The sequence below is a fragment of the Argopecten irradians genome, chromosome 9 (assembly GCF_041381155.1).
Source record: "Argopecten irradians isolate NY chromosome 9, Ai_NY, whole genome shotgun sequence".
NCBI classification, from domain to species: domain Eukaryota; kingdom Metazoa; phylum Mollusca; class Bivalvia; order Pectinida; family Pectinidae; genus Argopecten; species Argopecten irradians.
Window position 1 is genome coordinate 19586134 of NC_091142.1, and position 13844 is coordinate 19599977.

A 13844-nucleotide genomic window follows, 5' to 3' on the forward strand; every position below is an offset into this window, starting at 1 on the left:
CCAATGGCAGACCGAGGTAACTGTGGTATGAATTCCTGTTACTGGTGTCAGCCAATTACAGACTTCTGTGTTGACATCCAAGCCAGGAAATTCAGTATAAATAAAGTGTCAAGTGTCAGAAATGTCACAAATCACTCAGCTGCCAAAGATTGACATCTGCCACAACCTGACATCACTCAGAACTACTGCCATGTCTTATGACATTCAGCTTGATGTCGCCTTGCCAGTCCTCATTGAAGCTGCATTCCTGGATAGGAACTCTACTCTGGACGACATTCTAGATATCCTTGCTCGAGACCAACAGACCAAGAGTACAAAACAACCCGACTACCAAACCACAGATTTCACAAGCTACAACTACCATGGAAGTCCCTACTATGATATTACTGGTACCCACTATAAGACCACCACTACCAGCCCCCACTGCGAGACCACCACTACCCGTCCCCACTACGAGACCACCACTTCCCGTCCCCACTACGAGACCACCACTTTTCCCGTCCCAACTGCGAGACCACCACAACTCTCAACTGCGGGACCACCACTACCCGTCCCCACTGCGGGACCACCACTACCCGTCCCCCACTGCGGGACCACCAATACCCACCCCCACTGCGAGAACACCACTACCAGTCCCCACTGCAAGACCACCACTACCCGTCCCCACAACAAGACCACCACTACCCATCCCACAACAAGACCACCACTACCCAGCCCCACTACGAAACCACCACTCCGTCCCCACTCGAACCCCATACCACTACCCGTCCCCACTGCGAGACCGCCACTACCCGTCCCCACTGTGAGACCACCACTACCCGTCCCCACTACACAACCACCACTACCCGTCCCCACTGCAAGACCACCACTTCCCCTCCCTACTGCGAGTTCACCACTATCCATCCCCACTGCGAGACCACCACTTCCCGTCCCCTCTGTGAGACCACCAGTACCCGTCCCTACTGCGAGACCACCACTACCCGTCCCCACTGTGAGACCACCAGTACCCATCCCTACTGTGAGACCACCACTACCTATCCCCACTACTTTCCAATCAGCCCATGCGACCAGACCACCACTACCCGTCCGAACTGTGAGACCACCACTACCCGTCCCCACTGTGAGACCACCACTACCCGTCCCCACTGCGAGACCACCACTACCCATCCCCACAGCGAGACCACCACTACCCGTCCCCACTGCGAGACCACCACTACCCTTCCCCACTGCGAGACTACCGCTACCTATCCCCACTACTTTCCAGCCAGCCCATGCGACCAGACCACCACAACACCAAGCTGCAACACCATCTACAACTTCCCTGCAAGTCCTTATTATGATACCACTTCTACCACTGATTACCAGACTTGTGCTAGCCCTATCTCTGAAGGTAGACCAGACTCATTCTTCGGCTTGTCAGCTTCTCCACCACCCAGCCCGCTTCTCAACCACCCATTCTTCAGTGCCCTACTCCACGAGTGTAAGAAGTCTACCCGATCCAGTCCTCAATCCAACTCCTACCTCAGTTTGTCTGACAGAGAGCTCTTTCTCCAAGATATGTTCAAGAAACTCCACAGTGTCCATGGTGATGAGATCCAGCAGCTATCCAGCTTCTACCGATACCAGGCCGGAGCAGTGGAGATGGAGCGTCTACAGAATCTACGAGATAGTCCCACCACCTACCACCCATCCATCAACAGCTACTATGACAACCAGCTTAAACTCATCATGAATGATGTTGAGACCAAACTTGACACACTAACCGCTGCAACCCGTGAGAGAACCTGCCACCAGAGTGAGCCACAGTCAGCATCGACTCGTCCACTGTCCCGACCCGTTCTCTCCAGGAAGGCCATCCGTCTGATGGAAGAATGGTATTACCTCAACACCGAACACCCCTACCCATCCCCAGATGTCATCTACGGCCTCGCCAACCAAGGACACATCAAGGAGGAGCAGGTCAAGAAGTGGTTCAGCAACAAGAGGAGTCGTACCAACAACACCAAGACTTTGTCCGAGATCTCCAAGAGACGCCGGCGACAGCGTGGATCTCCTAGTATGAGCTGCTTACCCAGTTGCTGCTGAAGCCCAACACCAAATCTTACTGTTGAGAATGTATGATATAGTGCTGTATATTGTCAGAATGTTTGATGTGTATTTTTGATTGATATAAAATGTTATAGTGCTACTTATACTGTATTTTGTGCTATTAATGTATTTTACCTGGTTTTATTGATTTCATGATATTTTCTAACATGATTATGGTTTATGTATGTTTTAAATCATTAATAGTGCTTTGTATTTAAATACTGATATGCATTTAATTTTGAAATTTATGCTGTAATGTCTTATCAATGACTTTTGTTGTACAGATTGTTGTGAATAAAATATCTTAAACTTCATCTTTCTTATTGTTGTTTTCTGTATCTTGATATTTCAATGTTGGATGAATGGTGAAATTGGTGAATGGTGAAAATACCGGTAGTTTAATTTGTATGCCTCTGGTTACAACAGCTGTATTAACCTTTATGAAAGGTCATTTGAAGGCAGCATTTTCAGTTGATAAATTATTATCAATACAAATAATAATAAATGTCAATTAAATAATTGAATAAACATTAGCCCTATTGAAAGATTTTTGCAGATCACCATGAGCAGGAGTCTTTTACTTACAAATGGCCAAACTTATTAATGTATGCATGTGTTGATGTAGTAAAATAAGGTCTAACACATGTAAGCTGACTCTAAATATGACACAATTGTGTGAATTGTTTATTCTCCACTGAATGTTACATGGTTCTTTCTTCCTACAGGCAATGACAATGAGCAGTGAGACACAGAAAGGCACCACGTTAGGGGAGACGGTCAACCTCATGTCTGTCGACTGCCAGCGTATCCAGGATACATTTAACTATCTATGGTCATTGTTTACGGTGCCACTACAGGTCACTATAGGTATCTACCTACTATGGACGTACGTGGAGCTCGGTCCGTCCTGTTTGGCCGGGCTCGCAGTTCTGATGCTGATGGTGCCTCTCAACTCCTTTGTGGCTGTGAAACAGAGGAAGTTTCAGGGCCTCGTTCTCAGATATAAAGGACAGTGTATCAAACTATTTAGTGAGATCCTGAATGGAATGAAGGTATTTAGGTCCAATTCATTTCAAAATTTTAACTGATTATTCAAAATCAGATTTAAATAAATATATGTTGATGCTTCAATCATGAAAGACTATAATACCCTGTATGTGTATTGATATGGTTACAAGTGAATTTTCGTGAATTAAAAAAAAATCATCTGCTGATAGAAGACACTACCATGCAGATTTCTAAAAATATTGATTGAAGAATCATGTGAAATACATATGCTATGGCAAGAATGGGTTGTTAGCGAGAATTGGTCGCCTGCCAGTATTTATAATTGTGTATTGATGGTGTGCATATCATTAATCCTGTTATATTGTTGCTGTAGGTATTGAAGATGTATGCATGGGAGCCATCCTTCACAGAGAAAGTGTTAGCCATCCGTCAACAGGAACTAACAAGACTTAAACACATCGCCTATCTCCAGGGATTCACAACCTTCTGCTTCTTACTGGCTCCTTTTGTGGTAGGCTTCAGTCTCAAACTTTTCACTTACTCAGTGAGATCCTTTAGTTTGCTTATTTAGGATAACATCTTCACTCAAGTTTAAACCTTAACATGACGCTACCCAAATTGGAACACTTTTTGAAAATAATTGTAAAAATGTTCTAAGGTGTGGTTGAATCCAGTTTTCTTAACATTCAACAAATAGATGCTTTTAATATTAATTTCATAATTTGTTTACTTGTCAGCAGTGCATATTTTTTATAAATATAGAGCCTGGAAGTATGCTCAGTCCAGCTCTGTGTTTCAGCAGGTTTGAGTACCCAAAATGGAACACCCCCTAAATAAAGTTTGATTAAAAAATTAATAACTTGAAAGGTCTTGAGTCAGTTGGCTTAAATTTGTTTGGATAATGTGGGGCTAGATTTTCACTTGAAAACTGATTTTCCGTTAAGGTGAAATCATTTAGATTAGATAACTAAAGGTAAAATCTTCTGTGCAAGAACAAAAATTACATTTGAAAGTTGATACCAAAATGTTTTGAAAACTGTAGAGTATAAGAATTAAAAATTAAAAAATTCATAATAACAGCTGAATGTATATAATGCTAGGTATAGATTGAGTGATCAATTTTGAATTTTAATCACATCTATTTCATGGTTGCTCTTGGTAACAGGTGATGCTTGCTACCTTTGCGACTTACGTTGTAACGTCAGAGACACACACTTTGAGGGCTGACCAGGCGTTTGTAGCATTGGCCCTCTTCAACATCTTAAGGGTCCCAGTAAACCTGCTATCACAGCTCATCTCCTACGGGGTTCAGGTAACATTCAAATGTACAGAAATATGTTAAATGAGCTTAAAAAATTGTTATTAGAGTGTTGGGTTACTTGTTTTGAAATTAAGTTAAGTAGAACAATAATACTAATCCCCTACAAATGGTATTTGATGTTGGAGACAATACAGTTCAGTACATTCTCCGCCTCTTCCAGCCCTGGTAGACCACTTGTCAGGTGCTGTTATTTTAATTAGTAAAGTAATTTTCTCTAGGTTTCTTGTTCTCCTCTGCTTTCCACGTAGCACATCTTAAATGATTTGTTCAAAGTGTGTCAAAGCAATGCTTTTATTCATATCATATGGTAAATGAAATGATTAGAGGGCATACATATTCCTAAAGATTCCCTAAGTAGGCTTTAAATATCTATAAGCTTACTAGATTTATTTCTGTAAAAACCCTGATGCTGATGAAAGGTCCTAAAGAACTGTAGATTTTGTAACGGCAGTGTTTTATTGATTGACAGGCAATGGTATCCATCAAAAGAATCCGAAATTATCTGAGTGGTACTGACCTTGACCCCAACAATGTGCACTTTACAGATATCAACGGTAAGTGATAATTATGTCTGGAACCTTGACCCTAACAATGTCTTTACAGATATTATGTAAGTTATGATATACGGTATGAGTGATACTAACCTTGACCCCAACAATATTCACTTTACAAATAACAATGGTAAGTGATAATTATGTCTGGGACCTTGACCCTAACAATGTCTTTACAGATATTATGTAAGTTATGAATTACGGTATGAGTGATGTTGACCTTGACCCCAACAATGTTCACTTTACAGATAATAATGGTAAGTGATAATTGTGTCTGGAACCTTGACCCTAACAATGTCTTTACAGATATTATGTAAGTTATGATATACGGTATGAGTGATACTAACCTTGACCCCAACAATATTCACTTTACAGATAACAACGGTAAGTGATAATTATGTCTGGGACCTTGACCCTAACAATGTCTTTACAGATATTATGTAAGTTATGAATTACGGTATGAGTGATGTTGACCTTGACCCCAACAATGTTCACTTTACAGATAATAATGGTAAGTGATAATTGTGTTTTGTGACCTTGACCCTAACAATGTCTTTACAGATATTATGTAAGTTATGATATACGGTATGAGTGATACTAACCTTGACCCCAATATATACAACAATTTATTGAGAAGTTATGCTCAAACTAACTACTGTGGTTATATGTACAGACTATGCAGTAGAAGTCAATCATGGTACGTTTATCTGGGATAGGGAAATGCCTCAGCCCACACTTAAAGAGTAAGTATCTCATTTTCTCATAGAAATAATCTTGATACAAGTTTATGATTGAATATAAAACTTATATCCCATCATTTAAAAAAAAACCCAGCTATGTTATGAACCTTACTCTGTTTTTCTGTAATATCTGCTATATAAAATCAACAAATGTAGTAATCTAACACTATAAAAAGGGCAACAGTTCCACTACATGTATTACGAAGGAGCCCTACATGAACATATACTACAGTCTCCCAAAACACACACTGCATTCATGAGAGGTTGTCTTTAAATGATTCTGGCTGTTAATTGGGTTGCTATTGGTAGAACACAGCATACATATGGTAAAATGATGGTAGTGTGAAAAATGTTAGATAATTATTTGACAAAATTCTCAAGGCATAGATATCTTAGCTTTTCAAAGGTATTTATTTATATTAAGTTAATAATGAAAATTCCCAGTGACATCATTTATAATGTCCTTGTACTATGCTGAGGTGAGAGTCTACCAAGTTTTCCAAACAAATACAAATATGACCTCTAAGTTAATTTTCACAGGAGTCAAATCGCCAGTGAATACTGTTGTTGGTATGAAGTATTAATAAATACAAGATTTTTGTGTAGTTCTGATCATCACAGTATACATTTCTATCAAATACATTTGTACATGTGTTTCACAGCATACATTTCCATATCCCTGACGGCCAGCTAGTAGCAGTTGTGGGACAGGTCGGGTCTGGGAAGTCTTCCCTTATCTCCTCTCTACTGGGCGACCTCAACAAACTTCAGGGCAATGTCACAGTCAAGGTCAGTCCCAAGGTCAACACCAGCAAATTAAATCTAGTAAAAGTGTTGTCATGGAAATAAATGTTTTTATTGGGTAATATGCCTGGTATCCACTGACTTGTTCATGTAATATGTTTTGTATATGTTTTTGACTTTGCTGTGCTAGAAGTTGTGATGTCATGCATCATAAGTGATGCTCATCAGGAAACCCAAGAGTATGACATTTGCATTTAAAAATGGCACGACAATAAGTTGGCTCAGCTTATAATTTCTGCAAAATATTTTTGATACCAAAATTCTTAGAAATATAAAGTAGAATTATTGGTGTTTTGTATTCATTTATGTGAAATTTTAATGAAATCTCATAAAATTATCTATGAAATATACACATGTCTTCTTTTCCACTAATTACAGGGAAAGGTTGCCTACGTTCCCCAGGCAGCTTGGATTCAGAATAATACACTAATGAACAACATCCTGTTCGGTAAACAGCTACTTGCCAAAAAGTACAAGAAGGTGATAGAGGCCTGTGGACTGGGACCAGATCTGGAGATGTTACCTGGTGGGGATCAAATAGAGATAGGAGAAAAGGTATTACTATAGGGCAAGAGAGATTGGAGAAAATGTATTACTGTAGGGCAAGAGAGATTGGAGAAAAGCTATTACAGTAGAGCAAGAGAGATTGGAGAAAAGGTATTACAATAGGGCGAGAGAGATTTGAGAAAAGGTATTATAGTAGGGCGAGATATTAGAGAAAAGGTATTACTGTACTGAAGGGAAAGAGAGATAGAAGAAAAGGTATTACAGTAGGGCAAGAGATAAGAGAAAAGGTATTACTGTATTATAGGGAAAGAGAGATAGAATAAAATTTATTACAGTATTGAAAGAGGGAATGGAGTAAAGATATTACTTTAGGGCAAGAGAGATTGGAGTAAAGGTATTACTGTAAGGCAAGAGAGATGGGAGAAAAGGTATTACTGTAAGGCAAGAGAGATTGGAGTAAAGATATTACTTTAGGGCGAGAGAGATTGGATTGGAGAAATGGTAGTACTGTAAGGCAAGAGAGATGGGAGAAAATGTATTACTGTAGGGAAAGAGAGATGGGAGAAAAGGTATTACTGTAAGAGGCAAGAGAAATTGGAGTAAAGGTATTACTGTAGGGAAAGAGAGATGGGAGGAAAGGTATTACTGTAAGACAAGAGATAGTGGAGAAAATGTATTACTGTAGGGAAAGAGAGATGGGAGGAAAGGTATTACTGTAAGACAAGAGATAGTGGAGAAAATGTATTACTGTAGGGAAAGAGAGATTGGAGGAAAGGTATTACTGTAAGACAAGAGATAGTGGAGAAAATGTATTACTGTAGGGAAAGAGAGATGGGAGGAAAGGTATTACTGTAGGGAAAGAGAGATTGGAGGAAAGGTATTACTGTAGGGAAAGAGAGATGGGAGGAAAGGTATTACTGTAAGACAAGAGATAGTGGAGAAAATGTATTACTGTAGGGAAAGAGAGATTGGAGGAAAGGTATTACTGTAAGACAAGAGATAGTGGAGAAAATGTATTACTGTAGGGAAAGAGAGATTGGAGGAAAGGTATTACTGTAAGACAAGAGATAGTGGAGAAAATGTATTACTGTAGGGAAAGAGAGATGGGAGAAAAGGTATTACTGTAGGGAAAGAGAGATGGGAGGAAAGGTATTACTGTAGGGAAAGAGAGATTGGAGGAAAGGTATTACTGTAGGGAAAGAGAGATTGGAGGAAAGGTATTACTGTAAGACAAGAGATAGTGGAGAAAATGTATTACTGTAGGGAAAGAGAGATGGGAGCAAACGTATTACTGTAAAACAAGAGATAGTGGAGAAAATGTATTACTGTAGGGAAAGAGAGAGTTTAGAAAAGGTATATTTGTAAGGCAAAAAGAGATCAGAGAGTAGAGTGCCTATTATTAGCTCACCTGGTCCAAAGGACCGAGGTGAGCTTATGGGATACCGCAGCGTCCGGCAACAATCAGCTTCTTCTCCATAACCACTGGTCGGATTTCAACAAAATTTGGCTGGTAGCATCCTTATGGGCTACTAACTGAAAATTGTACAAATGATGGGGCTGATCCCCTGGGGGCCTGAGGGGCTGGGCTAAAAGGGGTCAATTTTGCTATTTCCATTTAAACGACTTCTTCTCTGAAACCAAGCATGGGATAGCTCCCATAATGCAATGGTAGCATCCTTATAGGGTGGGGATTCAAAATTGTACAAATGATGGGGCTGACCCCTCGGGGGCCTGAGGGGCGGGGTCAAATGGGGTCAATTTGGCTATTTCCATAAACCGACTTCTTCTCTGAAACTAAGCAAGAGATAGCACTCATAATGCAATGGTAGTATCGTTATAGGGTGGGGATTCAAAATTGTACAAATGATGGGGCTGACCCCCGGGGGGCCTAAAGGGCGGGGTCAAAAGGGGTCAATTTGGCTATTTCCATATAAACGACTTCTTCTCTGAAACCAAGCATGGGATAGTACCCTTAATGCAATGGTAGCATCCTTATAGGATGGGGATTCAAAATTGTACAAATGATGGGGCTGACCTCCCGGGGGCCTGAGGGGCGGGGTCAAAAGGGGCCAATTTGGCTATTTCCATATAAACGACTTCTTTTCTGAAACTAAGCATAGTATAGCACCCATAATGCAATGGTAGCATCCTTTTAGGGTGGGGATTCAAAATTGTGCAAATGATAGGGCTGACCCCCCCAGGGGCTTGAGGGGCGGGGTCAAAAGGGGTCAATTTGGCTTTTTCCATATAAATGACTTCTTCTCTACAACTAAGCGTGGTATAGCACCCATAATGCAATGGTAGCATCCTTATAGGGTGGGGATTCCAAATTGTGCAAATGATGGGGCTGACCCCCCCCGGGTGCCTGAGGGGCGGGGTCAAAAGGGGTCAATTTGGCTATTTCCATATAAATGACTTCTTCTCTGCAACTAAGCATGGTATAGCACCCATAATGCAATGGTAGCATCCTTATTGGGTGGGGATTCCAAATTGTGCAAATGATAGGGCTGACCCCTGGGGGCCTGAGGGGCGGGGTAAAAGTGGTCAATTTCCATATAAATGACTTTTTCTCTGCAACTTAACATGGGATTACTCGTGCTTAGGGCTGACCCCAGGGGCCTTAGACGGCAATAGATGCGAGGTCAAAAAGGTCAATTAGGCTACTACTTTCATATAAATTACTTTGTCTCTGAACCTATGTATTGGATAGCATATTTGTATGGTATCAATAGCATCATTGTATGGTTGTGATTCAAAATTAAACTTTGGGAGTCAATTTTGCTTATTTTTCTGATTGCCAGAGTCTTGTGATAATTACTAACAAAAAAACAGGTGAGCGATACAGGCCCTCTGGGCCTCTTGTATTTATGATGTTGACTTAATAACTTGTGTTATCCAATAAGTTTGAGGATTATATCTTGTGTTATCCATAAATTTGATGGTTATAACTTGTGTTATCCAGTAAGTTTGAGGGTTATAACTTGTGTTATCCAGTAAGTTTGAGTGTTATAACTATATTGTCCACAGGGTTATAACTTGTGTTATCCAGTAAGTTTGAGTGTTATAACTTGTGTTATCCAGTAAGTTTGAGGGTTATAACTTGTGTTATCCAGTAAGTTTGAGTGTTATAACTATGTTGTCCACAGGGTTATAACTTGTGTTATCCAGTAAGTTTGAGTGTTATGACTATGTTGTCTACAGGGTTATAACTTGTGTTATCCAGTAAGTTTGAGTGTTATAACTATGTTGTCTACAGGGTTATAACTTGTGTTATCAGGTAAGTTTGAGTGTTATAACTATGTTGTCTACAGGGTTATAACTTGTGTTATCCAGTAAGTTTGAGTGTTATAACTATGTTGTCCACAGGGCTATAACTTGTGTTATCCAGTAAGTTTAAGGATTATAACTATGTTGTATAAAGGGTTATAACTTGTGTTATCCAGTAAGTTTGAGTGTTATAACTATGTTGTTCAAAGGGTTATAACTTGTGTTATCCAGTAAGTTTGAGTGTTATAACTTGTGTTATCCAGTAAGTTTGAGTGTTATGTTGTCCACAGGGTATAAACATCAGTGGAGGACAGAAACAGAGGATCAGTCTGGCCCGCGCTGTCTATAGTAACTCTAACGTCTACCTCATGGACGATCCTCTCAGTGCTGTCGACGCTCACGTCGGCAAACACATCTTCACCAAAGTCATAGGACCTAAGGGTCTACTCAAAAACAAGGTACTGTATACAACCCAGTCAGAGTTAGCGGAACTTAAAAATTTAGAAATGTTAGACCTTTCACAAAATGATTGGACAATTTAAGTGACAATTAATTTTTCAAAAGAAATGACTAAAACTATATGTTATTAATATTTTTTGTCTGTATTTGAAAAAATATTTAGTTTCAAAGTAAGTGAACTTTAGCCCTCATAAAAGGGAGAGGGCACAAGCATTTATGAAGTGGAATATTTGGTATATGGTACATGTATTCGCTGAAAGTTGAGAAATAAAAACGTAATTTAATTGTCAGAATTAGTCTGTCTAACTTTATTTAGAAGATAGAAATGATGTAAAACGAATACCTAGAACATAACTATGTATAGTTAACGAGATATATCTGACAAGTTTACCTATAAGGGTGGGCCAGTTGTTCAAAAGGTGATTAGGCTAATCACAGTTTAAGGACAATTTTCAATTCAAGATAAAACAATTTCAGGTAATACAAATTTTACAAAATTGTATAAGAACTTAAGAACTCTAATCTACTTACATGCTGATTTTAGTGAAGATATAACGACAAAATTTGCAGTAAATAAGAAATGAAAATTTCACTAATCATGTGATTAAGCTTATCGTGCTTATAACAACTAGACCCAAGGTTTGTTAAATCATGTGTTAGAGAACCAAATGTAATTCTTTTACATGTAGGCAGCGGGCTTGCCAAGCCTTTATAGACTATTTCATAAAAAAGTTCTCCTTGAAATTAATAGTTAAGATGTAGCCCAGTAAAAACTTTGATGCGTTATATTTACTGATTCTCCTTTAAGACAAGAGTTTTGGTGACCCATGGTATCCAATGGCTACCGATGATGGACAATATCTTGGTGATGGTGAATGGCAAGATCTCAGAATTTGGTTCGTATGAGGATCTTATCTCCCATGATGGTCCTTTTGCTCAGTTCCTTAAGGAGTACTTCTTAGAGGATGAGGAGGAAGATGAGCAAATTGATCCTGAAGGTAACAATCCATGGTTACCTCCAAATCGTTTATAAACAAAGTATAGCAACCTCTTCTTATCTTGAATACTTTGTATCCCCAGCCCGCTAAGCCTGCTATGTCTGGATAGCAAATTATCCATTCTGCTGAACTCTGTATACTTTTATTACTCAATGATTATAATAATCAAATAAAATCTGAAGAATCATCCAGAAAGCGAGTTTTCTAGAATATTGTCATCCAAGTTATTTCGGGGCTACTGTATTGTAACTGACTATTGATTGATAAGCATTTGATAAAAGTACTTTGGAATATTGTTAAAATGATAATGTACCATCTTGTTTAATGTTTTCCGTTTGATAAAATCTTAATCATCAGTAAATTACTGGTTTATCACCCATATAACTATATTGCTTTGGCCACTGTGTATTCAGTATTGCTATGTATGATTTATACCTATAGTGAGAGCCATGAAGGACAAGATATTTCAACAGGTAGAGACAGTTACGTCTGACGGACTGACCTCTGATGACCAGCGAAGTCTACCTCTCAGTTTACGACGGTAAAAATCATTTTAGACACCTATTCGGAACAATATCGTGTTTTGTGACCAAATTATCTGAATATGTAGGAAAATGATAAATTACACAGCGTTGAGCTAGGATTTCACATATTTAAGGTTAATGTATTCTAGGTTTGATTGGTGAAGATATTAGAAATTCCTAGAATAAAACTAAGAATTATAAACCTATCGATAACGATCACACAAGGGACCAAAAATTATGGTCTTTAGCCAAGAGGTCTTCATACACAGGACATTTTGTTGAAATTGACCATTTATACATCAAGATGCGGCAGGCTTGTGGAAGATATCCGAAACCATAAACATTCATGGTCCTAAAATCGAGGGCTAGTAGCCATGTAAAATGTCAGATTTGATAACTACTTGGCCCAAGAGTGAGAGTTAAAATATAATTAATTATCATCACTTGTTAAGGAATAAAATAATCATCATTGAAACAAAATTGATTTGATATATTCATCTGATTGAGTGTTGATAGTTATATTGACAGACTTTGTGCATTATAATTATGAACGTACAGGTTATGTTACTTAAATGATATGTGATTGACATAAAATTTTAGTGCCAGTGTAAGTCGGCGAGGAAGTCGTCTTCTCAAAAGGAAGGAGGAGGTTCGCAAGCCTGTAATCACTAATACAAAGCAACAGTTAATTCAACAGGAGACTGCTAAAGTTGGAGGGGTAAGTTAGACTAAAACAGGAGACCACTAAAGTTGGAGGGGTAAGTTAGACTAAAACAGGAGACTGCTAAAGTTGGAGGGGTAAGTTAGACTAAAACAGGAGACCACTAAAGTTGGAGGGGTAAGTTAGACTAAAACTGGAGACCACTAAATAAATAGACTAAAACAGGAGACTGCTAAAGTTGGAGGAGTAAGTTAGACTAAAACAGGAGACCGCTAAAGTTGGAGGGGTAAGTTAGACTAAAACAGGAGACTGCTAAAGTTGGAGGGGTAAGTTAGACTAAAACAGGAGACTGCTAAAGTTGGAGGTGTAAGTTAGACTAAAACAGGAGACTGCTAAAGTTGGAGGGGTAAGTTAGACTAAAACAGGAGACTGCTAAAGTTGGAGGGGTAAGTTAGACTAAAACAGGAGACTGCAAAAGTTGGAGGGGTAAGTTAGACTAAAACAGGAGACTGCTAAAGTTGGAGGGGTAAGTTAGACTAAAACAGGAGACCGCTAAAGTTGGAGGGGTAAGTTAGACTAAAACAGGAGACCACTAAAGTTGGAGGGGTAAGTTAGACTAAAACAGGAGACTGCTAAAGTTGGAGGGGTAAGTTAGACTAAAACAGGAGACCGCTGGATATGGAGGGGTAAATTAGACTAAAACAGGGGACCACTAAAGTTGGAGGGGTAAGTTAGACTAAAACAGAAGACCGCTGAAGTTGGAGGGGTAAGTTAGACTAAAACAGGAGACCGCTGAAGTTGGAGGGGTAAATTAGACTAAAACAGGAGGCTGCTAAAGTTGGAAGTGTATGTTTGACTAAAACTGGAGACCGCTAAATAAATAGACTAAAACAGGAGACTGCTAAAGTTGGAGGAG

The 13844-nt window shown here is 39.3% G+C and overlaps 1 protein-coding gene across 2 annotated transcripts in view; it reads left to right on the forward strand.

Moving 5' to 3' along the window:
- LOC138331719 (multidrug resistance-associated protein 1-like) overlaps positions 1-13844 on the forward strand; it is a 55646-nt gene that overhangs the window by 29327 nt on the left and 12475 nt on the right. For both annotated transcript variants that reach the window (XM_069279469.1, XM_069279470.1), the window contains exons 10-20: positions 2814-3140; positions 3470-3607; positions 4262-4408; positions 4887-4971; positions 5642-5711; positions 6371-6497; positions 6891-7067; positions 10577-10744; positions 11554-11743; positions 12185-12284; positions 12868-12985. In XM_069279469.1, coding sequence (XP_069135570.1) covers positions 2814-3140; positions 3470-3607; positions 4262-4408; positions 4887-4971; positions 5642-5711; positions 6371-6497; positions 6891-7067; positions 10577-10744; positions 11554-11743; positions 12185-12284; positions 12868-12985 — 1647 coding nt within the window. The remainder of the gene's footprint in view (positions 1-2813; positions 3141-3469; positions 3608-4261; positions 4409-4886; positions 4972-5641; positions 5712-6370; positions 6498-6890; positions 7068-10576; positions 10745-11553; positions 11744-12184; positions 12285-12867; positions 12986-13844) is intronic.